Source organism: Colletotrichum siamense, assembly GCF_013390195.1.
Source record: "Colletotrichum siamense strain Cg363 chromosome Unknown KSG_Cg363_contig10, whole genome shotgun sequence".
Lineage (NCBI taxonomy): Eukaryota > Fungi > Ascomycota > Sordariomycetes > Glomerellales > Glomerellaceae > Colletotrichum > Colletotrichum siamense.
The window spans coordinates 2,114,681-2,136,889 of NW_023501023.1; the positions used below are offsets into that span (position 1 = coordinate 2,114,681).

Genomic DNA, 22,209 nt, shown 5'->3' on the forward strand with positions numbered 1-22,209 from the left:
GACTTTTCCCTCTCCAGACTTCTCGGCCTTACTTCTTCTTGTTGAGATATTTATTGTCCAGCCCGTGGATATCAATGACTCGATTCTCCATAACGGGGCTGCTCTGACGGCCAGGGTGGTGGTTTCACCGAGCATCTCGGTGTGTCGAAAGGTGTGTAAAAATAAAACATCTATATTCTGGGATCCGAAGCTGATGCCCGCCTTGTGAAGCATCGTGAACCTCCGGACCCGACCCGACACACACCACAACCGCAACAACAAATCTCCGTCGCATTGCAACCCCCATCCCGGCCCCAAAGATGCACCATCGGATCTGCTTCCCCCAATTTCCTTACCTCACGCAGCCGGGCCCCGGAAACCAACGACCAATCGCGCCGCTTCATGACGATGCCATCCCCGGCCATGAACTCATCCTTACCAGCTGCGCCGTCCCACCCCAGCCTTGACGCCTTATCCATTGCCGAAGCCCGGGAAGATGCGGGATCGTGACAGCCTTCGACCCTTTGTCCGCCGAAAACCGAGCATCCAACAACCACACATCGGCACCTCGATACCTTGTCTTCCTCGGCCAACCGTCGACCATCCCGCGATGCCCTCCTCCATTGCCGGAGAAATTCCACACCTCTCGGCTCATCTCGTGTCTCTGATATCGTGGCCTCCACTTCCAAGAGTTCGCCTTCCCACCTGACGGCTTTGAACCCGACCTACATCTCGGCTTCGAACCGCGAGCTTGCATATGCCATGTCATGCCTTTCCAATACCTTGCAAACACTCGGCCAATCGCGGCGGCCTCTGGAGCTTCTTCAACTGGTCAAGCAAGTCATGCTTCTATTTCGATTACTGCCAACTATCAAATCCAGGGCTCAGCCGAATGAGACTGACAAACCGAGGCACTTCGTGTCCTCATAACAACGCCGTCGTGTCAGGGGTATGCATCCGTCCTTCGCCGCCTCCCACTATATACCGTCTCCTGTCTCCTCTCCCGGGCCCCGTTCCGCCGCCATGTCCCTCTTCAGTCCAACTCCAGATTCTCTAGTGCCTCCGCCACAAAGGATTGACCCCCGTCCCGTCCCGAAGACGTGTGCCCCTCCATCTGCGCTCCACCGTCGTCCCCAGCTTCGCTTCTGCTGCTGCCCTCGCTTTCTGTTTCCGGCGGCGTCTCCAGGCCCGTAATGCCCCGAGCCCCCAGGTTCCGCTTGAGCATGCACATCTCCACCGCAATCCCGGGCCCGAACGCGCACCCCACTACGTAGTCGCGTGCCCGGCCCTCCGGAGCGATATCATCCATGTCTTTGGAACGCAGCCGGTCCATCACGCTGAATATCGTCGCCGAACTCGAGTTCCCGTGCTTCATGTATGTGTCATAGCTCGCCCGCATGTGGAATGATGAAATATTCATTGCCTTCTCTGCCTCAGTCAGAATCGTGGCACCTCCTGGGTGCATAGCCCAGTCGAAGTCGTCCGCCTTCTGGTAACGCGGCCCCAGTGGGGGAATCGAAGACATGAGCTCTGAAAAGGTTGTGGGTACGGCCGCCGAGGCGAGTTTCGGGACTCGTGGCGAGAGAACCACCTTCCAACCTTTTGTTCGTGTCAGCGTGTGTCGAACACAATAGCCAGCCAGTGTCAAACTTACCAACAGGATCAACATCGAAACCCAGGTCGCCTTCGGTATCTGGGATAATCTTATGCTCCCACCCCAGCAAGGAGTACACAGGCGTCGCAGGCTGCCCGATGCCGTTACTGAGCACCACAGCACTGGCGCAATCCGAGAACAATGCGACGCCGATCCTCGTCTCCTGCGTCTCGTTGATGCTGTCCAGCTCGCTGCGTACCAGTGTCGTGCTAACTTCGAGCGCGACGCAGAGAATCCGAGCAGGCTTCCCTCGAAACTTGTGGCCCAACGCCAGATTCGCCGCGGTTCTCAGCGAGGCGAGACCTCCGCTGCAGCCCACCCCGTGCAAGAGGACCTTCTCGACCTGGTGTGTCATCCCGAGCCCCTTGATAACGTAGTGGTCAAACCCTGGGTTTGCGCTGTCGGTGCAGGTCGTCGCGACGATATGGGTGATCTCGCTGAGATCGATATCTGCTTCTTCGATGGCCTTGCGGGAGGCGCTGACGGCCAATGGGACACCATCGCTCATGAACACATTGTGAAGATCGGTGATTGACGGAGGGTTCTTCTGGTTTACGATTGGATGCTCTGGTGTGCCGATGGACGAACGGTACTCGATGCCGGTGAATCTGTTGATGGAGAGGATCTTCTTCATCCTGGTATCACCAGGTATTAGCAGGATCGCAATGATCGCGGAGGAGCCGTTACGTACGCAGGAGACTCAGGGTAATACATCTCGCTGAGGTAGTCTATCGAATTGGCCTCCAGCGAATGAGGTGGGTACTGAGTGCCGACTCCGATGATGTCGAGACCCAGGTCCCCGAAGCCATCGTTGGTGGCGGCCATTGTGAATGGTGTAATGCGGGGGAGGGGTAGCTTCTAGTCGGCTGCTCACAAGTATAAACCGATCAATAGCGAGGCGATGAAGAATTGGCGCTTGGAAAAGCCAAAAGAATGCTTCTTAATGGCCTATGAAGATAGGTAGACAGAGTTGGTCGCAAGGCGCAAAAAAGGCTGGGCGCTTGGCCTGGAGTGGTGATATCACAACAACGATGCTACACAGTTTACCCGAATCAGGGCAACACGACAAACGGTTTTGTGTGCGCTGCTTGCTGTCGACGGCGGCAAGATGGAAACAGAGACAAACAAAAGGGCACAACTCGGCAGGCTTCCAGCGAGCAAGAGGCGAAAAGTCGGTCAGTCAAGTTGAAAGTCAAGGGAAGACGGACCTCATGCATGGGAGAAACATGTTGGCGACGGCGGCATGGCATGGGGGGTGGGTAGAGGATATGTAAGGAAACACGCGCCGTCTCTTTTTTTGGTTGCCATCCTCTGGCGCATGAGCGCATCCAGTCCAGTCGAGCCAGTCGTCTCCCCTCAACAAAAAAAAAAAAAGGACGACCCAGCCGAGACGAGACGGGTTGGGAGCAACCGCGGCAGAGGACAGCTAGTAGCTGGCCATCCGTACCTTGCTTGCCCTCCACCTCACTTGGGAAACGACACTGTCACTGACTGAGAGAAGAGGGGAGGGAAGGAGGGAGGCCTTTGTGCCGGGGGCTGGAACCATGCAAGCAGCAACGCGTGTTTCCTCGTGGCGAAAAGGAAAAATAAGGGACGGAGATGTTGTTGCACCGTTTCGTTTCGCAAGGTTCCCCCGCCGCCTACCTTGTCCTCGTCACAGGCAATCAGCTGTGTGGTTCTGAGCAAAGTAAGGTAGCCTCCAGGACCTGAACCCTGGCCAGCCAGCCCGCCCTGCCACCCCTGGGCACGAACTTCGGGGCTCTGCCTCATCCTGGAATTGAGCTGCAGCTTTTGCCTTGCGCCGCGGTTGGCGGTTGCCGTGCTGTGGGCTGTCTCTCATATCGTCGTGTCTTGTGGTTCCAACAGAGAGCTCCAAGCCTCCAACAGACCGTGACGGTGCGGAAAAGGGACCCTTGACTGAAACAGGTCTGAATCCAGTCTTCAGAGCCGGTTTACGCGAGTGGAGACCTCTCTGTTAGAGGAACCTGGAAGCCCTTATCACGCTTTACCTTTAGCTTGCACCCCTGCTAGGTACGTTGGTTGGGAAGCTCGTGTCGTCTGGGGCTGGTGCTAAACAGTCGTGATGGTGTGTACTATTATGCAGTAAGAGCATCATCTTCTACCCTTTGAGCCCAGCCACATCCAATTTGTGGAGGTTTCCGCCACACTATGAAAATTCTGTTTATACTTTAATAAATACCTACCAAGTATCGTAATACTGTTCATAATAACTAGGAAAGCTTCGGTCCAGGTTCGCAAGAATATTATCAATAACCTCAATAGCCTGTAGATAACTCACTGTGTGAGAGATTATATAGGAGGAAGAACGTGGGTCTTCCTCTACCCATCAACCATCCCTGACAAGATCAACTCATCATGCAGTAAGAGCATCAAGGAGGTTGGAATGTGTGAGTGTTTGCTTGCGTGTGACAATGCAAAATTGCGAGCGGGAGTTGCCATTGACTTTGCCTGACGGAGGACGGGTAGGTGGTTGGTTGGAGTGTGAGGTCGTTGAAGCTCTGGCTTTTTCTTGCACAGAGCATTTCGTCTCATTACGTATGACAGGCGGCAGAACCAGCTCCTCCCGCAAGCCTCATCCGATGCATTCCTCCATCTGAACCAACCTCAAAGAGCAAAACACTTCAACAAGTCGTTTTGGCCTCTGTCGTTGCAATTGCCTTCTGTTTCCCACGAGGACTCACGGCCTTGGCCCGCGAGCTGTGATCGACAGGTCTCTCTCAGATGATGCCCCCTCCCCCAAAAAGGGTCGCGCGCCTCCTTGTGGGCAGCACGCGTCATGATTCATGGTTTAGCTCCTAGCTCGCGTGCCCGTTGCGGCAGGTGGCTGGGCCACTGCGGGAGCTCCCCTGCATGGCATTGAAGCTCTGACGAGAGAGTTCAACCCAAGTACCCAGGCCTGTGGGATTCGCCGACATTGCGAATCGGTCGTTATTTTCCCCAAACGTAATGGATAGCGAGAGAACGTCAGCATAAATCACAAAGCGGTCATGGAGGCGTAATCAAACACCCTGCTGCGGTACTCTTGCGCATGACTCCAGAATACCACGCCCCAACAGCCAGTCAGACGCCCTAGAATGGAGCTGACCAGCAATCACGGGAGCCGACGAAGCGACATCTGCTCACTTCACAGTCAGTTCGCTGATGTTTGCCCAAGAAAGCCGCTCCCTTGCCGCCCAGCCGTCTTCTGGAACGTGTCCAGTCAAGGTTTAAACTTCCCGAGGCTAACTCCCGCCGACACTCAATTTTCTTGACATCTGCCCGCCTCCATTTGACACCGAGAAGCTTTGAACTCGGAAGGCGACGCTATCCCCGGCAATCTCTCCGCTCGGGCAGTTGAGTTGCTCCACGCCGACGTTTGTGTCTCGCCGGCGCCGACCCGGACTCTCCGGACCTTTCCCTCGGCGACCGGTCATCAATTCACGGCGTTGACTCGGTCACGTACAGCCTCTAACCTTCCGGCCGACCAAACGAATACGAGCTACTGTAGTTTGCTCTTCAGCTATCAACCATGCTCTTCTCCAAGATCCCTTTTCTTCTGCACGCACTGGTTGAGACCGCGGGGGCATCGTCGTTCATCTTGAAGCCGCAAAGCCAGCTGCCCAAGCCCTCCGCTGCCGCGCAACTCGTGCTGCAGTCATTTGGTGGCCTGCTCTTGAGCACGAATCTGATTTGCCTAGTGTTTTTGTGGCGACCAGACTTCGATGACACGAGCAGGCTGGTGGCGGCTTCATTGTCGTTTTGGCATGTTTGGCCGTGCTATCGCGCCTATATGCGATTGGCAGATTCCCGGGTGGACGGCACAGGCAGCGGCCAGGTGAAGACTTTGGGAGGGCCTGCGGTGCATCTTGGAGCGCATGCTGTGTTGTTCCTGGCATTTGTTGGTGCTGCTATCATAGGATAAATGAGGGAGAGTGATTATCACGGTTTGCAGTTTTCGACTAGTGTTCCAATCCGATGAGGCGAAGGTCATCAGTTATACCTCTCTTGCCAAATACATTGCGATGATTGGTGAGGCCTTTGCGACGCAGTTCAGCATTGGCCGAAGTTAAGTTGATGGTGCACTGGCGCCCTGAAAAACTGGCTCCACGGCCTCAGATGTCCAAGAAAGCTCGCCAACAAACGTTTGTCATGGGTTTTGCAGTTTCACGCCGTCCAATGGGATGGTCTCAAAAGAACACCGGTGTTCGTTGCAGGCAGGTGGCGTAATCTACAGGCGCCTCCTTTCTATTGGGATATCTTCATTTTAATACAGACAAAACTTTTCCGTTCCCTAATTCCTGAACAGCCTGAGACCCTCCTCCTCGGCATTAACATCATCGTCCATCTCCTCATCGGAAGCCTCCTCGCCAAGCCCCATCCTCTGTCCAAACAGGGTGCCGAACAGTCTATCGACAGCATCCTGCTCCCACATTCTGCGGTCTTCGGGCGCCATAAAGTTCTGCAGCTTCTCGTGGATGTTGAAGCGCATCTTGCGGCCCTTGCTCGCTCTCCTGTCGACGTGCTTCTTCGTCTTGGCCTCCTTCATGGCCGCCCACCTGACCGTCGGCTGCGCGGCGGCGCCGGTCGAGCCGTTGTCATTGGTGCGCTGCTCGACGAGCTGCTTGAGCATGAGCTGGTAAAAGTCGGCATCGTCGTAGATTTCGGGGTCCTCGTTGAGCTTCTTTGTGACCTGCGCCGGCGCGCAAGAACGGGGGGTTCGCGTGCGCTTGATCAAACGGTCGGTGTTGAGGAGCTGCTCCTCCAGAGAGGCGATGATGGATTGCTGGGAGATGAGGTTGCGGCTCTTGACCTCGACGGTCGTGCTGCGGGTCTTGGTGGACCATGTCTCGAGAACCTTCTTGCGGTACTTAAGCGCACGCTGCTCGGTCTCCTGGATGCCTTCCCAGATGTCCTCGCTAGAGGTTGACGCGTCGACTTCGCTGCGCTTGCGCTTTTCTCCAGCCTGGGCAAGCCCCGCAGGGAGAAGGCTTGCGCGGAAGCTGTCGAGGGTGTTGAGGAGCTTGAGGGCGGCCTCCTCAGCGGCCTCGTAAGGTTCCGAGTTCTGCTCAAAGTCGTCGGTGTCGACGACGGAGAACGAGTTGCTGGCGACGATGGCCTTTTGGAGGCGGATGCGGATGTTGAGCAGACCGTCAAAGGTCTTGCGCTGCTCGCGGACGGCGACACCCTTCTGCGCGTCTTGTTGCGCCGCGGCGGAGAGGGTTGCTGAGAGGGCCTTTTGGCCTTCGCTCATCAGCTTGCGCTGTTCGGCTCTGGCATCGGCCTTGTTGGACTTGCGGCGAGGCTTGGAGTCTTCGTCGGAGTCGTCAGAGTCTTCCTCCGAATCTTCGTCGCCGTCTTCGTCATCGTCATCGTCCTCATCGTCTTCGGAGCCTTCGAGGTCGGCCAGCAGGTCATCTTCGCTGCCTTCAAACCCATCCTCGTCCTCGTCATCGTCATCATCTTCCTCGTCGCCGAGATCCATGCCGCCCTCCTCGTCGTCATCTTCCTCATCCTCCTCGTCCTCGTTATCCTCCAGCTCCCCCTCTTCCTCGTCGGAAATGAAGTCAGCGGCAGTAGGTCTCTTGCTGCGACCACCCTTCTTATTATCTTTCGGCTGTGAGCTGCCACGGAAAACGAACTCGTCGAGCTTCTCGTCGTCGCTTTCGCCAAGGGCATTGTCGCTCGCGATTTCAAAATCTTCGTCGCCGGCGGCCGCCTCGTCCGCAGCCAAATCAGCGTTCTCGGGATCGTCGTATTCTTCGTCGTTAGAGTCGAATTGCTCCTGTGCATCCTCAAAAACATCGCTGCCGTCGCTTTCGTCGTTCAAGGCATCTCGGCTGACGCGCGCGCCGCGGTACTGAGGACCGAGTGAGACTCCCTCCTTTTCGCGGAGCTTGCTCTTTCTGCAGCACCCGTCAGTATTGATTCTCAAGCCCGTGTCATTGTTACTCGATGACGTACCCGACAGTAACATAATGCTCCGTGCCGACGTTCTCATCTTCACTCTCACCACTGCCGCTCTCGTTCTCACTCTCGTCGACGGGCTCGGCCTCGGGATCAAGATCTGCGCATTTAAATCAGTCAATGATGGATGTGAAGTCGACCGGACTGCATACCCTTGGGCAGCTGCTCTTCCCAGTCAGATGCTCTTCGACGGGCAGCCATTTTGTCGTCCGTCGCAAGTCCAGTTGTATGGCGATTACGGCAGAATTCAACAGGCGAAATTTCTGGGCTTCAAGAAACTTTTTGACGGTGAGGCGCGGCAGAATTAGGAACCCCACCACACGCTGGATTACATAAGGAATCTGCGGGACATCGTCTGAAGATCTCATTGGCTCCGACACATTGTCTTCGACATGCTTCATGGTATCCGTACGGCACTTTCATCTAGGAAGAAAGGCTTTGCAGCCCAGAACCAATCCTATTCCACATAATAATACTTTCGAATAAACATCTAAATCAGAACACATCGCCATTCCTCACGCATTTTGCAAGCGACGCACACTGCGACACGCCAACTTTACTGCTTGCCTTCTCTCAAAGCATACAATGGCTGCATATTCCCGTTCCCATCACACGCGCCAAATTGCCACCAGTCGCGATGGAGCCACCAGGTAACATATCGAACAATCTTGAGAATCAATCTGCCGACAGGGTCCGGCGGGACGTCTGCCCACAGACCTCCCTCAAATGCGCTGTCCATGGTAGTCAGAGCCCAAGGCAAGCCATCTAGAAAACCCATTTCTTGCTACTCCATGTCAGCTGTTGCACAGGAGGCGGTAAATCAGTAGTTGGCATACCATGACCTCTTGGGCTTCTTGTGCGAAGATTTTCTCGACTGGCGCCATTTTTTCAGTACCGAACTTTTCTAAACTTATGATGGTGGGAATCTCCTCCTCGAGATGAAGACACAAATCCTTCCCGAAGCGGTCGATTAGAGAAACAACCTTGTTGCCGTCGTAGGCTACTTCCCGCGCGATGAGAGCCTTGATGTACCGGGCGAAGGACTCCAGGCCGTTGTGGAAGCTTTTGTGCTGTTCGATGTTGACGTCCATAAACCCAACGATGCCTGTGAGTCTCTCTACTGCCGGAAAAAAAAGGCGCTCTTCTCCGCTATGGTGCGCGTGAATCATGCGATACCACTGGTGCATATAATTCGCGAAGCTGAACTCGTCTTCGGGCTTAATATGGGGAGCTTGCAGGTAGATGGCGTTGAGACCTCGGAGAATGCAGTTGTGAACCAGCGCCATTTCAGACGCCATCCTGTGGAACATCGTCGGCTGTTTCGCCATATTAGTTTCTCTTCTGTGTGATGTGCTGCCAGACATGACTTGCCTTCACATCTTTTGGAAGCTGCGAAATTGGTGTCGACACCAAAGGGAATGGATGGTCGGCGTAAATGGGAGCCATTGCGCAGATCAGACGGCGATGATACAACAATGGTCAGAAACAAGAGGCGATGCTTGATATCTTGACTTGCTGAAGCCAGGAGCTCTTCATGATTCTAGTGAATAAATCACCGGGTCTTATACAGCTTCAAGGCCACACAATCATAACCTAGGTAGGCCACGCAACCCGTTGAAGCTCATGATCGAACGCATAGTCTCATGTCCTGTTTGCGCGAGGTGAGAACTAGACTCTTTCACATTGCAGCTGTCCTAATCTGGACACACCTTCACGACGTAAAAGGCGGACATCAGCAGCCACACGCAGAACTGACGAATTGAATCATGGTGTCTTCGCGGCAAAGCCGTTGGCCCAATTACAGCGGGCCATTATGGTTGAGGCTGCCGAGCTGAATTGAAGCAAAAAGGCAAAAAAGATGCCCGAGATGCCAGAAGGGTACTCAGCTTGATCAGACGCGCATAAGCGCAATCTGGATATCGTTGCTGCCAAGAGATGAGATACCCGGTGTAGGAGCGGGTTGACTCTATCGCACTGCTCAGCCTTGACTACGAAAGAGCGCCTTGGGGTGTGATCTTCTCCCCAGTACCAGCACGCGTACTGGCGTTTGCCAGTACAGATGGATCCTCTGACATAAACGGAGGGCCGGAAAAACCCCAATTTCATGCGCTTAACCATTCTGGGCACTGGTTTATTGCTGCTGGCAAGGGGACCCTGTCATGAAGCCTCGGCGGCAGAGTTATGCAAAAGATGGCAATGTACCCCCTCCCTCCAGTACGCATGCTAGAGTTTTCTGCCGTTCGACCCCTTCTCGCCATACAAAAACGCCAGTACGCAGAGAGGGTCGTTTCTGACCCTCTCCGTGTACTAGAGGCCAGTACTAGGAGCGGTCAGACCCCTCAGACAGCAGAATCAACCCCTCCACCATGCTTTTTAACGACGACAAGGCTGTCGACAAGGCTGTCGAAGTGGCCATATAGAGCACCTATATTGCTTCGACCTAACGAGAGCAATTATCGACTAATTATCGAAGAGTAATCAACGAGGGTGGCCCTGCGGCAGCACGCGAGTATGCCAGAGGATTGCTGGCAGGGTCACCTCGCCACTTCTTCGAGATGTTCCGGATGAACAAGCGGCAGTTTAATATACTCGTTCGATGGCTGAGCGAGTACGCTAGCTTGCAGGATTCTCGATATATGAACGCAGAGCAAAAATTGTTGATTTTCCTGTATATTATGGGCCAGGGCTGCTCTCAGCGCACTGCTGCCCACACGTTCAGAGTTAGCCAAAGTGCAGTGTCACGGCACGTTAACTTCCTACTTACTGCTTGCGTTAAGCTGCACATGGCGTATGTTCGACCTGTGGCAGAAGGAGAGATCTCATTGGAGATTGAGGGTGACCCCAAAAGAGAGGCTTTTTCGGGCTGCGTAGGCGCCGTCGACGGTACTCTGATCCATGCTTTTATATCAGAAAAAAAGTAGAAGACTTGGTGTTGTTGGAAGGGCCACGTCAGCCAGAACGTCTTCGCGGCAGTGAGGTTTGACGGCAGCTTCTCGTACGTACTCGCCGGCGCTGAGGGGTTGATCCACGACTTGAGGCTGGCAACGTTTGCGTATAATCGAGGGTTTGCTGTGCTAGAGGGGAGATATTTCCTTGCTGACGCTGGATTTGGAGGCAGAAGTGGCCTCAGTATTCCGTACTATAAAACTTGTTACCATCTGCAGGATTGGAGGGATGTAGACTTACCGCTAGTTACTGCCTAGGAGCTGTATAATCTGAGGCATAGCCGACTTTGAGTAATCGTGGAGCAGGCTTTTGGTCGCCTTAAGAAGAAGTTCTGCATTATTCGAAATTTGGCGCTAGAATACAGCTTAGAGCAATAGATGGCTGTGATATACGCAGTGACGGCGCTCCATAACTTTCTGATAATCTACCTGCTGGAGAAGTTGAAGCTGGTAGAAGGAGAGGGTTAAAACGACGTCGATATCGATATATTGCGGCAACAGGCAGACGATCGCTGCGCAGGCAAGTTGGTAGCAGAAATTTGTGATTTTGCAGCGGCAGAGATGTGGTCGAAGTGGCTACAGCAAAAAAAGAGGCGGTAGGCAAGGCGGCGGGTTAGGCGGTGGGCAAGTTAACGTCAACGTTGGAGATGGGTTGACGTAGTTGTATGTAGCAAAAACACTCTTTTTTTTAACGCTAACGCTATGTGGTATATATGCAAAAATAATATCAAAAAAAACGCCTCCTTCTACTTCTCTAGCATCTGGTCAATATATGATCTTTTGAGCTTGTCGTCGCCTTCCATTTTATTCCATAGTACTGCTGGCGATATCACAGAGTTTTGCGGCTTTGACGACAGCTCCCTCATGACCGCCACGTACTGCGCCGCCGTCAACTCGCTGCGAAAATTCGCTTTGAGGTCGGCGAGGGCTATATCGATCGCCAGCTCGCCCTCCACCGTCTCCTCCGACTTCATCTGCCTTCTCTCTCTCGCTAGTTGAATACTTTGACCCATATAAACCTGGCTCTTGGCGTTCGTGATGATCTTGCTGCGTTTTTGCGGTCTTGATATATCGAACGAGCGCAGCGGCGTTTGGGATATTGAACGTCGAAGTGAGGGCGCGCGAGATAGCGTACTTAACGCGAGGCGGTTACTTTGCGGCGTTGACGAGGCGGGCAGGCTAGGCGTACTATTAACGACGTTGTACTCCTCCTCGCCCAAGTCGTTAACTTCCTCCTCATAACTACTCTCGCTACTCTCGACGACGTTGTCCTCTGCGTTAGAGTCCCTCGCCTGCATAATCTCTGCTGTGGTATGTATATTATTGCTAGTCCCTAGGCCTCTGTTCCATATCTCTAAGTACGGCTGAGGCTGACCTAACCTGACGTTCCAGATCCACGCCAACTTGGGGTTATCAGCTAAAAAAGACCTCTTTTTATCATTATTGCAGTACGCCACACTGGTAGCCTCGTCGAAGGTATTGCCCGACCTCAGCGCCACTTACGCCCATAGAGAGAACCTCTTTTTTTTAGTACAGAACTTGTTATACACCTGATCTGGCGTCATGGTATAGTTGAAGATGCTGCTGTTAGTGAGGTTCCTTGCGATCTCTACCCACACTGGCTTCAGGGCTTGAGGCTTATCGATATTCAGCTTCTTGTCCTAGTATGCGTACAGGAGTTCCTGTATAAATACTGCTGTTTAATAAATTAACTAGTGTATCTACAAGCCCTTACTTTTTGATCTCTCAGACTTGGTTATGGGCAGAGGGTCGTCGTCGTCGGCAACAGATGTTCTCTTCCTCTTCCTCGATCTTGGTTTAGGTAGCTCGACAGGCGCTGGCTCGATCTCCTGGATTTCTTCTTCATCGGATTCGGAACTCTCGTCGACAACGGGCATCGCAACCATAATGCCATCCCAAACTTTCAAGCCCTCGTCGGCCTGCTAGTCATTGGTAGAGGTACTTAGGGTCATCGCGAGAGGGTCTGACTTGGGGCTTTTTCGTCGTATGGAGAGGGCTATGATATAGGCAAAGTTTGCAGCAATCTAGTAAGGCACAGCAGTAGCCCCGTCTAGGGACCCTGGCTACGAAGGCGGTGAGTGTATCCCTCGCTGGATTGGGTTAAGATGCTGACTCGGTGGTAAAAAGGGTACTTCTGTCATTAATCCAAAATTGCATAAGGCCGTTAGTCATCGTCGGAGGTCACTTTTGCCCCGAAATCTCCAGTACGCGTGCTGGTACTGGGGAGAAGATCACACCCTTGGGTCAGGTAATAATCACATCGCGCAATTCTGCGCGCTTCCTCGTCTTGACTCAGTCACAGACCCAGAGTCCAAAGATGATGTCAATGCCGTCTTCAAGATCTGCAGTGTACAGTGTGCAAGCTTTGCGGCGTGCGATGGCTAATCGCAAACCGTAGGTGGTGTTTGTCACAGTGCGACACGCATCGCGACTTGACCGGGATATCAAGAATAGCGCCCAATCAGTCGCCGACGATATCAATTACAGTGGGCTCTCCCAGCCAAGTGCTGGGCCGGATGCGACGGGGGGCCGGGATCCGGGCCGGTCACGTGCACCGTCGCAGCGGAATCAGTGAGGCTACCGCTAAGCCCGCTGGAGGAGGCACCTGGCTGACTGAACCTGGGCTGGACTGGGCGGGCAAGGGGGGGCGCAGGCAAAAAATCACCATTACTCGCTTGTCTCCATCTCCTGGATCGCGACTCGACTGTCGGCTCACGAAAAGCATAGCAGACCAGAGGAAACCGGCCGCGGGTGCCTCGCAATGCAATGGACCAGATCGAGTCGCAGGTTAGCGACCTGCACTATTTGACCCAAGCAGCCGTTCCTCTGCCACCCGACCGCGCTGCCTCTGCTTATTCTCCACACAATCAACAAGCCCATTCTCCTCTTTCCGCGACCCCCGGAGACAATTCCGCGAACTCAGCAGGGGGAGCCCGCGCCTCGATAGGTCCCTCTGGCGGTACTCCCTCCGTCTCGGGAGGCAATAAAAGAAAGTCTGAAGACGAAGGTGCTGCAGCCAAGCAGCAGCGAAGCAAACGGAATAGGGTGCGTTGTCTTTCCATCTTGTTGCCGTCCTCTTGGAGTTGGTGCGCATGGTCGGCTGTTTGTCGTCTGCCATGCCTCCACCCACGTCCCCTCCAGACCGACGCGGACTCTTCCCGTCACGTCCTCTCGTACACACTCTCTCCCTCCCCGTGCCATGCCCACCCCCCTTCTGTAAACTTTGTGGAACTTCGGGACGCTGATTGCGGTTGTGACAGTATATTTCGATAGCCTGGTAAGGTTTCCTCCAGTTTCTTCGTACCTCTCGAGTGCCATATCGTTGCCGGAATCATCCATCGCTGGAGCAATCCGTCGGCGCAATGCGACCGCCTAGCTCTACTTATACCTAGTCTACACGGCGATTATCTCGATGGGTCATGGCACGAACTCCGAATAACTAACACGCTTCCTCCCCTCGCAGCAACGAATGCAAGAGACGCAAAATCAAGTGCAATGGCGAAACTCCTTGCCAAAGATGTGGCAACCTCAACTTGGCGTGCCTGTACGCCCCCAACTGTTGCTCCAACAACTTCAAGGACTCGGATGAGTTCAAGAGCATGACGACTCAGATGGTCCGGCTACAGGAGCAGGTTGACAATCTCTACCAAAGCATGAATGCCCTCCGTTCCGAAACGCTGCGTCTTGCGCCCATCCAAGACAAAGTATTACCTTTCCCTTCGAGCACCGTCCAGGCGTCACCAGCCAGCTCGCTGTCTTCCGTCCACCGGCCCGAGTTGACCAAACCAAAGCAGGCACCCTTCCGTGGCCCTACCAGCATGGCCTTCAACATGGACGTTGCAAACAACACCATCCACAACATGGGCTACAAAGGCATCGGGGATTCCGAGGACCAGAATGCTCCGTTTGCCATGCCCGAGGACAGCCCTTTTCGCCTTGGACCCCAGGAGAACCCCACTGATCCCTTATGGAACTTCACCCAGGATGAGATGATTCGTTTGTGTCGTCTTCACGAGGAGGAGGTTGGCATCATGTACCCTGTCATCAACATTCCGTCTGTCATCGAGCATGTTCGCAACCTTTGGTCTTACATGGAGTCGGCAAGGAAGCAAGGCGCCATGCCGCTGATCAATGATGACAAGACTCTTCAGCTCAAGATTGTCATGTGTTGTGCTCTCGTGGTGGAGGAGCACGGACACAGCGAAAAGGCCATCAAGCTGATCGACAGCATGGACGCCGTTGTCAACCGCAAGCTGATGGTGGATCCTGTCGACTTCACCAGCCTGCCAGCGCTCTGTCTGCTCGCCGGCTACAAGTTCTTGGCCAACGAAGAGATCGCAGCATGGCGCGTCATGGGTCAAGTTACCAGACTGTGTTTGGAGATGGGCATTCATCGCCAACAAGGCCTCATGGCTATCAAGGATGAGGAAGAGCGAAAGACTGCCCTCAGCAGTTTTTGGTCGGCCTACGTTCTCGACAGAAGGTGGGCTTTCGCAACGGGTCTGCCATTTGTTGTCCCGGACGAGGAAATCGATCCGGACTTGCCGCTGCCTGTAAGTTGTCTTGTACCCCAGAATGACGCATGAACTAATGTTTATCAGGAGCAATTTCCGTTTCTGGCTGCCATGGTCACCTATTCAAGACTGGGTGCCAAGGTTTGGCGTCAAGTGGCACATTTTGGCCCTGTTCTTGCCCGAGAACTCCACCATGAGGACATGGAGCGGTTGGACCAGGAAATTCTGTCCTGGTACGAGACTGTGCCTGAGGAGGTTAGGATGCGCAACTGGGACAAGGACAAGAAGTTGACAATGACCCCGTCTTACAATCTGCAAAGGCTTCGGGTTTGGACCTATCTTCGATTCAACCAGGTATGTTTGCTCTGAAAGACTCGCTGCTGACGGGTGATGACTGACCTAACTTCAGATCCGCACTTGGCTTTACACCCCGATCTTGCATAGCGCTACTAGCATCATGGGCCACACTGTCCAGGCCCAACGCGTTGTTGACTTGGCGAAAGATACGATTCGATTACTCAACCATCTAAACAACACCACAAATATGTACCGCAAAATCCAGGTTTTCTACCATCAATTTCTTACCTCGGCCATCTCTGTCCTCTTCCTGGCTGCCGTTCACGCCCCGGTCAAGTTTAGTGCCAGTGTCCGTGAAGAGTTTTATATGGCTCTAGAACTCGTCAAGGATCTATCTGCGAAGAGTTGGGTATCCCAGCGTCTGTGGCGCACCATTTCTTCTCTCAAAGAAGTCGCCCCAAGTATCGGCCTCCGCAATCAGGCTGACGAAGACCCGCATAATTCTGCAGCGCTCGCTATGGCTGGGCTTGCGACCGGCCGCCTGTCAACAGACCCAGGACCAATCGCACCATATGGCCGCTCAATGGCATCGGCGGCACCTGCGATGCCACAACCGCAGGCAACGTCCAACATGGATGGCATTCCATCACCAAGCAACGGGACGCGTATCCAAACCGAGATGAGCAGGATCTTTGAAGGCTATATGGGACTAAACGGCTACTCTACAGGGGATGACAGCTTTGGAGGAGTATCCAGCGCGGAGTTGACCCCAACGACAACTGGCATGCCGAACCCTTATGTTGACAATGTCTTCTACCATTTCCGGGAGATGTTCTAACCGCTATCGGCCAAGCATCCCATTTCTGTATTGATAGCGGCTGCCATTCAAGGCAGAGTTCTTGCATTCCTACTACTTGCTGTAAATGCTGTTCGTATTGTCATGCATTTCAAGAAAAGCAGACTAATGTGTACCAATCTTCATCCAAATCTACCAACGCGCTGTTCATAAGCCAAACCACTTTAGATCCTGATCTTCTTGTACAGGTACAGTGTGCCCAACACCCTGGGCAGAAATTCCTACAAGCTTGGTCCCGTCTCCATAGACAATCTGCGTATATCCGCTCAGAGGTGTGTTCGTATTGTTCTTGGTAAAGCTCACTCCGTGTATTGTAGACCACTCTTTCAGCTGCTCCGCCAGATTGGGGTACGTCACCAGAGTATCAGCCGTGCCGTGGAACGTTTGCATACGCGGGTAGCTACCGTTGTACCCGGGATACATGGCGCGTACCTGAGCAGCCCACTCCGCGCCCGTCTTGATGATCTGCCCGTTTGCGCAACGCGGGTCGGCGCTGATGGGGCTTGATCCAGGAGAACCAGCAAGGCACCCAGCCGCAACACCGGAGTAGCAAGACGCCGCGGCGAAGAGATCCGGGTACGTGGCCGACAGGACGTTTGTCATCATGCAGCCCGACGAGCTTCCCGTCACGAAGACCTTTGTGGGGTCGGCGGAGTACTTGCTGATGGTGTAGCGGATCATGTTGGCCAGGCCGTTCGAGTCGCCGCCGCCATCGCGAGTGAGGCTCTTGGTCGATGCAACGTCCCAGCAGTTGAAGTCTTTGGTGGAGGAGGGGTAGATCACGACGAAAGTTCCCTTTGAGTCAGACAGAGGGATGTATTCGGCTTGACGGGAGTAGGCCGAGCCCGAGCCGCCGCAACCGTGGAGTGCGAGAACGATGCCAGGCGAAGAGGACAGGTTCGGTGGTACGGATATATCCATCGTTAGGCCAGTTGGATTGGAGCCGAAGTCTGTGACGCGCTGAAGGGCTGCATTGGTTGCGCCCATGAAGGAGGCGAAGAGCACGGCGGAGGACAGCATTGCGTGAATTGTGTGAATTCGGCGTTTGCTTAGATGTTTGACTCTACTGGCAGTGCCTGCTTGTACTCTCCAGTACGAAGGATAGTCAGGAGTCTTTTATAGACGAGTATTCTCCTTGAAGATTTGCCAAGTTGTCACGGAGGATCAACGCCGAATTAGCCAAATCACCGGCCTCGGCTCAACTGAAGAAACGAGATTGGAAGGTCTAGATGTGCCCTGATATTCGGCCATCGTCACTTTCCAAGACGAGGATACACAGTACGCGGATTCGGACGCAAATGAAGAGGGGCACATCAAAGTTGGCGTTGTATAGCATCCCAGTGGCTGCACGGCTATTTAGGGCGAACGTTGCGATTTGCTGGTGGGTGCCACCCGTCCCTGATTGTCGGCAACGGTGGTCGGTAGTTGAGGCTGGCGGCTGATTCTTGGCTTTGCGAAGGATAGATTACTTATGACAGACGATTGGTGGTATATGTCTAGGTTTGAAAAGGAAGGAGATATTGGTGTCGACTGTTTTGGGGAAATCTGGTTTACGGGGAAGGTGGGAGGCCGTGACCCCGCAATGCGCCGTCAGGGGCTGCCGAGGCTTGGGGTATTCAATTCAGCGTTGCATCCCGGGACGTGTTTGTGAGGGATTGACAGCAAAAGAAAGGAACGAGGTCAGAGCTCCGAGGGACCGAGAGCCTCGGGAGTCTTGCCGGAACAGTTGGGCCCGCTCTTGATCGGTTGCCGGCGCCGGGTGGGGCTGATTCGTCGGTCGTGCGGTCGGTAGTTTGATGTGCCCCTTCTTGGATGACTGATTCAGAGGAGGAACCGTATTTTTAGCCAATTGACTTGCACCTCAAATGGACATTGCATTCAGACTTCGCCCGACGCCCGGCCGCTCTCCTCAAATGAGAACGGTCAAGAAAGGTGGGACGAATAGGCAGAAGCGAGGGGAGTTGGTGCAGTGCCGAGATGTGCATGCCAGGGCGCGTAAGATTTGACTCATGGAAGGTTCTAGTCATATTTGAGTTGAAATCAACCTGCATCAAAATACATAGGACTACTGGCAGCCAAAGATTTAGCAATTGTTGTTCGGATGGCTGCTGCACAACGCCCTTGAGTCCTCGACATCTTAGTATCTGGATGCGCCATTGGTAGATCGACAGAACCCGGTGTCTCCCAGAAACGAAGACAGCAAGAATATCGAATCAGGTCATTTCCAACAATTGTCATCATGGTAGGTATTGTATCCAACCCATCGATAGATGTGTATCGACGAATGGAAGCGGAAGGGAAGGACCTCGACGACGGCTGCAATAACGAAGCTCCGTCCTGCCAACTTCAGGACTTGCCACACGATATTCATTGCCTCATATCCTCCCACCTTCAATACCGAGACGTCCTGAGAATGTCCGTCACCAACAAGTTCTTCCACCAAAACCTCAACCCCAGAACCCTGTTGCCCCGGTCGGTCCAGAACAGGTTCATCGGAGAAGTTGACCTGGGTCTCTATGTTGGCAAGACCAAAAAATGGGCATGCTTTGGCTGTCAGCAATTTCTCCCGAAAGAGGCCTTTGGAGACCGAATGCGCAAGAGCAAGCAAGACAAGAGGGGAGCCAAGATGAGCCGCTTGGGCCTGCGGCGATGTTGGACATGCGCCATCGAAGGAAGGCTATATGAGCACCTTCAACCAGTCAGAAAAGATGGAGAGTTCTTCTGTCTCTGCCACAAATGTGGTCGTATGCAAACTGAATCGATGCGATGCCGTCTCCAACATGAAGTCTACCCGCTTACGACAACCGGCAAACCAGACGTAACGAAGTCCACGGAGGAGATCGACCAGTCAGCAAGAGTTCCTGGTGAAGTCATAGAGTCCACGGTCTGTACCGATGCCTCCAACTCTTCCTGTCCGCCTATCCAAAGACTTCCCGCCGACGTGCTCGAGTTGGTTGTCCAAAACATCGACATGATCGACGCGATACACCTTCTTCAGACCAATCGTTATATGAATAACACCATAAAGTCAAAGTGGGTACCTCTTCACAAGCGCTTTCAATTCGTCAGGCGGCGGGAACCCGGAGTCGACTGGTTTCGCGTAGACGCTGATTTCGATCCTTCCTCCATCCCGAGGTTTGCGTGCTATGCCTGCTTTACTGTCAAGCCGCGTCACAAGTTCCCCGACAAGCAGCATATGCTCTGGAAGACCAACCCTTCTACATTCTGGAAGATGCGATGTGACGCCTGCGTGGACTTTCTCTACAATACGGAACAAGGGAAGGAAGCTTTGCGAGAATTCAACCTCCACGAGGTTTGCGACAGGTGCTCTTGCTTGAAAGAGAGGGGCAAGCCATGCTGCAATTGTATGGAGCAGTTGTGTATCGATGATCACAGCTAAGTTTATCTCGCAGACGTTTTCTTAGATTAACGCGCTGCCCACGGTATTGAGAAGCCAGGCTGTACGTTCCCAGCTCTCGGCTGTGAAACGAGCGACAACCATTTTAACAAGGAATTCTGCTCGTGCGCGTCTGGAGAACGCGTTTCTCCTACACCATCACGACTTGTCCTGCAGCTGCCTGAAGATAAGTGGTTGGAGTTGAACACATCCGTGTCTGCTACTTGTATGTAGGAAGAAATCCATTCATTGCGAGTACGAGGCAGTGATTCATATTTTGTCTGTTCATTGCTGTCCGTCCCTAACCCTCCTCCACGATCCCGTTACAATTTGGACAGTATATGTCACCGCATGGTTATCGCAGCTGCTCCAACATGGAAAGATAAAAGACCGTCCTATTTTCCAAGTTTGCCGATCGTCTTGCAGAAAAGCTTAGAGGTAGAAAGTCGATGGGGGACAAGGTCGGCGAGGTGAACATAAGCGGATCCCACTGTAAACCTGTCTGCTGGGGACCACACCAGAGAAGATTGAACTGCGCGCAGTCTCAGTTTGCGTCCATAGCCGGCTCACCGGCACCGTTCATGAGACTGGAACATGGAAGACAGTATTCTTCGGACGTAAGGTGACCATACCGGAGACCCATGAAGCGAAAAAGTTGCGTCAAGGCAGCTTGCCGACTCGGATAAGCGTAGACCAGGTACTTGAACCCTTCGCATGCCCAGATACCAAACTCTTCGGTTAGCTGGGCCATTAGCTCACATTGAGCGACGTTGAGGCTTCTCAAAACCACCAGGGCAACAAGAAATCTTTTCCGAAGTGCACACGGAACAGATTGCTTCCCTAACGCAAGTAGTCGCCGATCTACAAGTTTAATGAAGGAGTTGCACCCCGTGATAGTGGCATTGAAATTGTCCACCTTCTTTGAGTCCTCCAAGTAGGCCAGTAACCATCCTTTGCCGTGGCGTGGAACCCCCCCGGCGATACACGACCTCAATTGTGATAATGCCAGCTGAATGCTTTCGTCGCGTTCGTCGCGTTCGTCGCGTTCGTCGCGTGTTTCTTTTCCTGTGTATTTGAATGATCTACCGACGGTATCTTCGCATGCATCTTGGGCCTGAATAAGACCCATGTTCTTGTGGCCAATCTTTCGTGCGATTTCATCATATCGCTGTTTCTGGGGTAATCCGCACAGCACTGCATAGCCTCGTGGGCACACTTGAGCGAAATGGATGGTCGACAAAGGATCTAGTCCTTTCATAATGATCAACCAAAGCTCGTACGGGAGATCCTCGAGACGCGCCATATGGCTTGGAAAAGTGGAAAGGGCGACTTTGATAGAGCAAGGGTAGAGTTTACCGAGGGACACACCTCGAGTGTAAAATGCAGGACATGGAAAACGTTCATAAGGTGTTCAAAGGCGAATCCATGTAGGAACTTTATATCAGGTTGACGATGCTATCTCCGAAGCCGAAAGTGGGCAAGTCACCTGGATAGATCGTTTGCCCGTGTTGTATAAGAACCTTGACAAAAGTCAGCACCGTTGAGGCTTCAAAAGAAAAGTTTTGATTGAAACGAAGCATTGGTTCGATAGATAGCGAGTTGGCGTCCTAGTCATGAGCTGACGAAGTAACAGACGATGCAAAGGATCTTAGGGGTCGTTAGTCTGAAGACGTTGTCATTACGCAAACGCTTACGAGAACACCGCATACCCACCGAAGAGCTATTGATAGCTCTACCAGTATTACTCTGTCACTAACTAATCCATCTTCCAAAGGTGTCAAACCAGATGGTGTGGCCTTGATAATGATTCCTAGTTCTTCGGCACCTTCGGTTATTGATAAACTCATGTCTTTGTCCCAGTCCTTGATCGTAACCTCAAGTCTGGGCCTTGGCATACATGCTGTCTGCCGTTCAGCTCCTGACTTTGTTTACCATAGAGAAACTTCTGTTGTTGTGAATATCAATTTCAGAACGCGCGCTTTCGCCCGGGCTGTTCTACCTTTGTTTGAGGGATTCGTGCGTAAGTCCCACAGGACACCCAGGCCGTTAGCACCCTCCGTCGGATGCTTTCTTCTCGTATCCAAGCGTCCAAGTTCTTTAAATGCGCGATGAGACTTATTTACAGTCAATATTTGGAAGCTCACGCAAGTGTATGATCCTGGTCATGTTCGGCATATGAACGCTGTCACGCTGGCGGACGTTGCAAGGAAAGGTACGGTTGCATTGGTAAATAAGCGGAGCTTGTATTGACGCAATTAGATCTACAATTTTGATTCCGCTAGCCGAGATGTAAGTTCATTGGCCCGAAACAAGCCCGAAGCGAACGCGGCGGAGTGTCGGATCTGGCTTCAGGATGTAAATACACGGAAACGGCTGCTTACTGAGATCAAGGGAGCCATCCATGGATATGACAACAAGGCACTCTTACACGTCCAAATCCAACGAAACGAAGTTAAAGTAGGCTTATTCAACCCCTAGTTTCTCCATAGAGCAGATGGTCTAACTCCAAGATCAAGCGGCATGGAGATCAACGAGCTCGAGTGCCCCCCGCTGTAAGGCGGAGACGGACAAGATGATGCACC

At 53.2% G+C, this 22,209-nt stretch overlaps 5 protein-coding genes across 5 annotated transcripts; 1 reads left to right on the forward strand and 4 right to left on the reverse strand.

Annotated features, from left to right (window-relative positions):
- Positions 1-1,012: 1,012 nt before the first annotated feature.
- THS3 (Stilbene synthase 3) lies at positions 1,013-2,458 on the reverse strand (the record flags this gene model as incomplete). The annotated part of the gene is made up of 3 exons (XM_036646299.1): positions 1,013-1,578; positions 1,634-2,268; positions 2,325-2,458. The coding sequence occupies 3 exons, from the start codon at positions 2,456-2,458 to the stop codon at positions 1,013-1,015; spliced, it is 1,335 nt and encodes a 444-aa protein (XP_036488664.1).
- A 3,466-nt stretch (positions 2,459-5,924) lies between these two features.
- BFR2 lies at positions 5,925-7,798 on the reverse strand (the record flags this gene model as incomplete). Its single annotated transcript, XM_036646300.1, has 3 exons — positions 5,925-7,536; positions 7,595-7,697; positions 7,750-7,798. The coding sequence occupies 3 exons, from the start codon at positions 7,796-7,798 to the stop codon at positions 5,925-5,927; spliced, it is 1,764 nt and encodes a 587-aa protein (XP_036488665.1).
- Positions 7,799-8,153: 355 nt separating this feature from the next.
- Positions 8,154-8,925, reverse strand: CGCS363_v014452 (uncharacterized protein; the record flags this gene model as incomplete). The annotated part of the gene is made up of 2 exons (XM_036646301.1): positions 8,154-8,381; positions 8,434-8,925. The coding sequence occupies 2 exons, from the start codon at positions 8,923-8,925 to the stop codon at positions 8,154-8,156; spliced, it is 720 nt and encodes a 239-aa protein (XP_036488666.1).
- Positions 8,926-14,162: 5,237 nt separating this feature from the next.
- Positions 14,163-16,212, forward strand: CGCS363_v014453 (putative transcriptional regulatory protein; the record flags this gene model as incomplete). The annotated part of the gene is made up of 3 exons (XM_036646302.1): positions 14,163-15,116; positions 15,165-15,431; positions 15,487-16,212. The coding sequence occupies 3 exons, from the start codon at positions 14,163-14,165 to the stop codon at positions 16,210-16,212; spliced, it is 1,947 nt and encodes a 648-aa protein (XP_036488252.1).
- Positions 16,213-16,377: 165 nt separating this feature from the next.
- On the reverse strand, positions 16,378-17,250 carry faeB-0 (Feruloyl esterase B; the record flags this gene model as incomplete). The annotated part of the gene is made up of 1 exon (XM_036646303.1): positions 16,378-17,250. The coding sequence occupies one exon, from the start codon at positions 17,248-17,250 to the stop codon at positions 16,378-16,380; it is 873 nt and encodes a 290-aa protein (XP_036488667.1).
- Between the last annotated feature and the right edge of the window lie 4,959 nt (positions 17,251-22,209).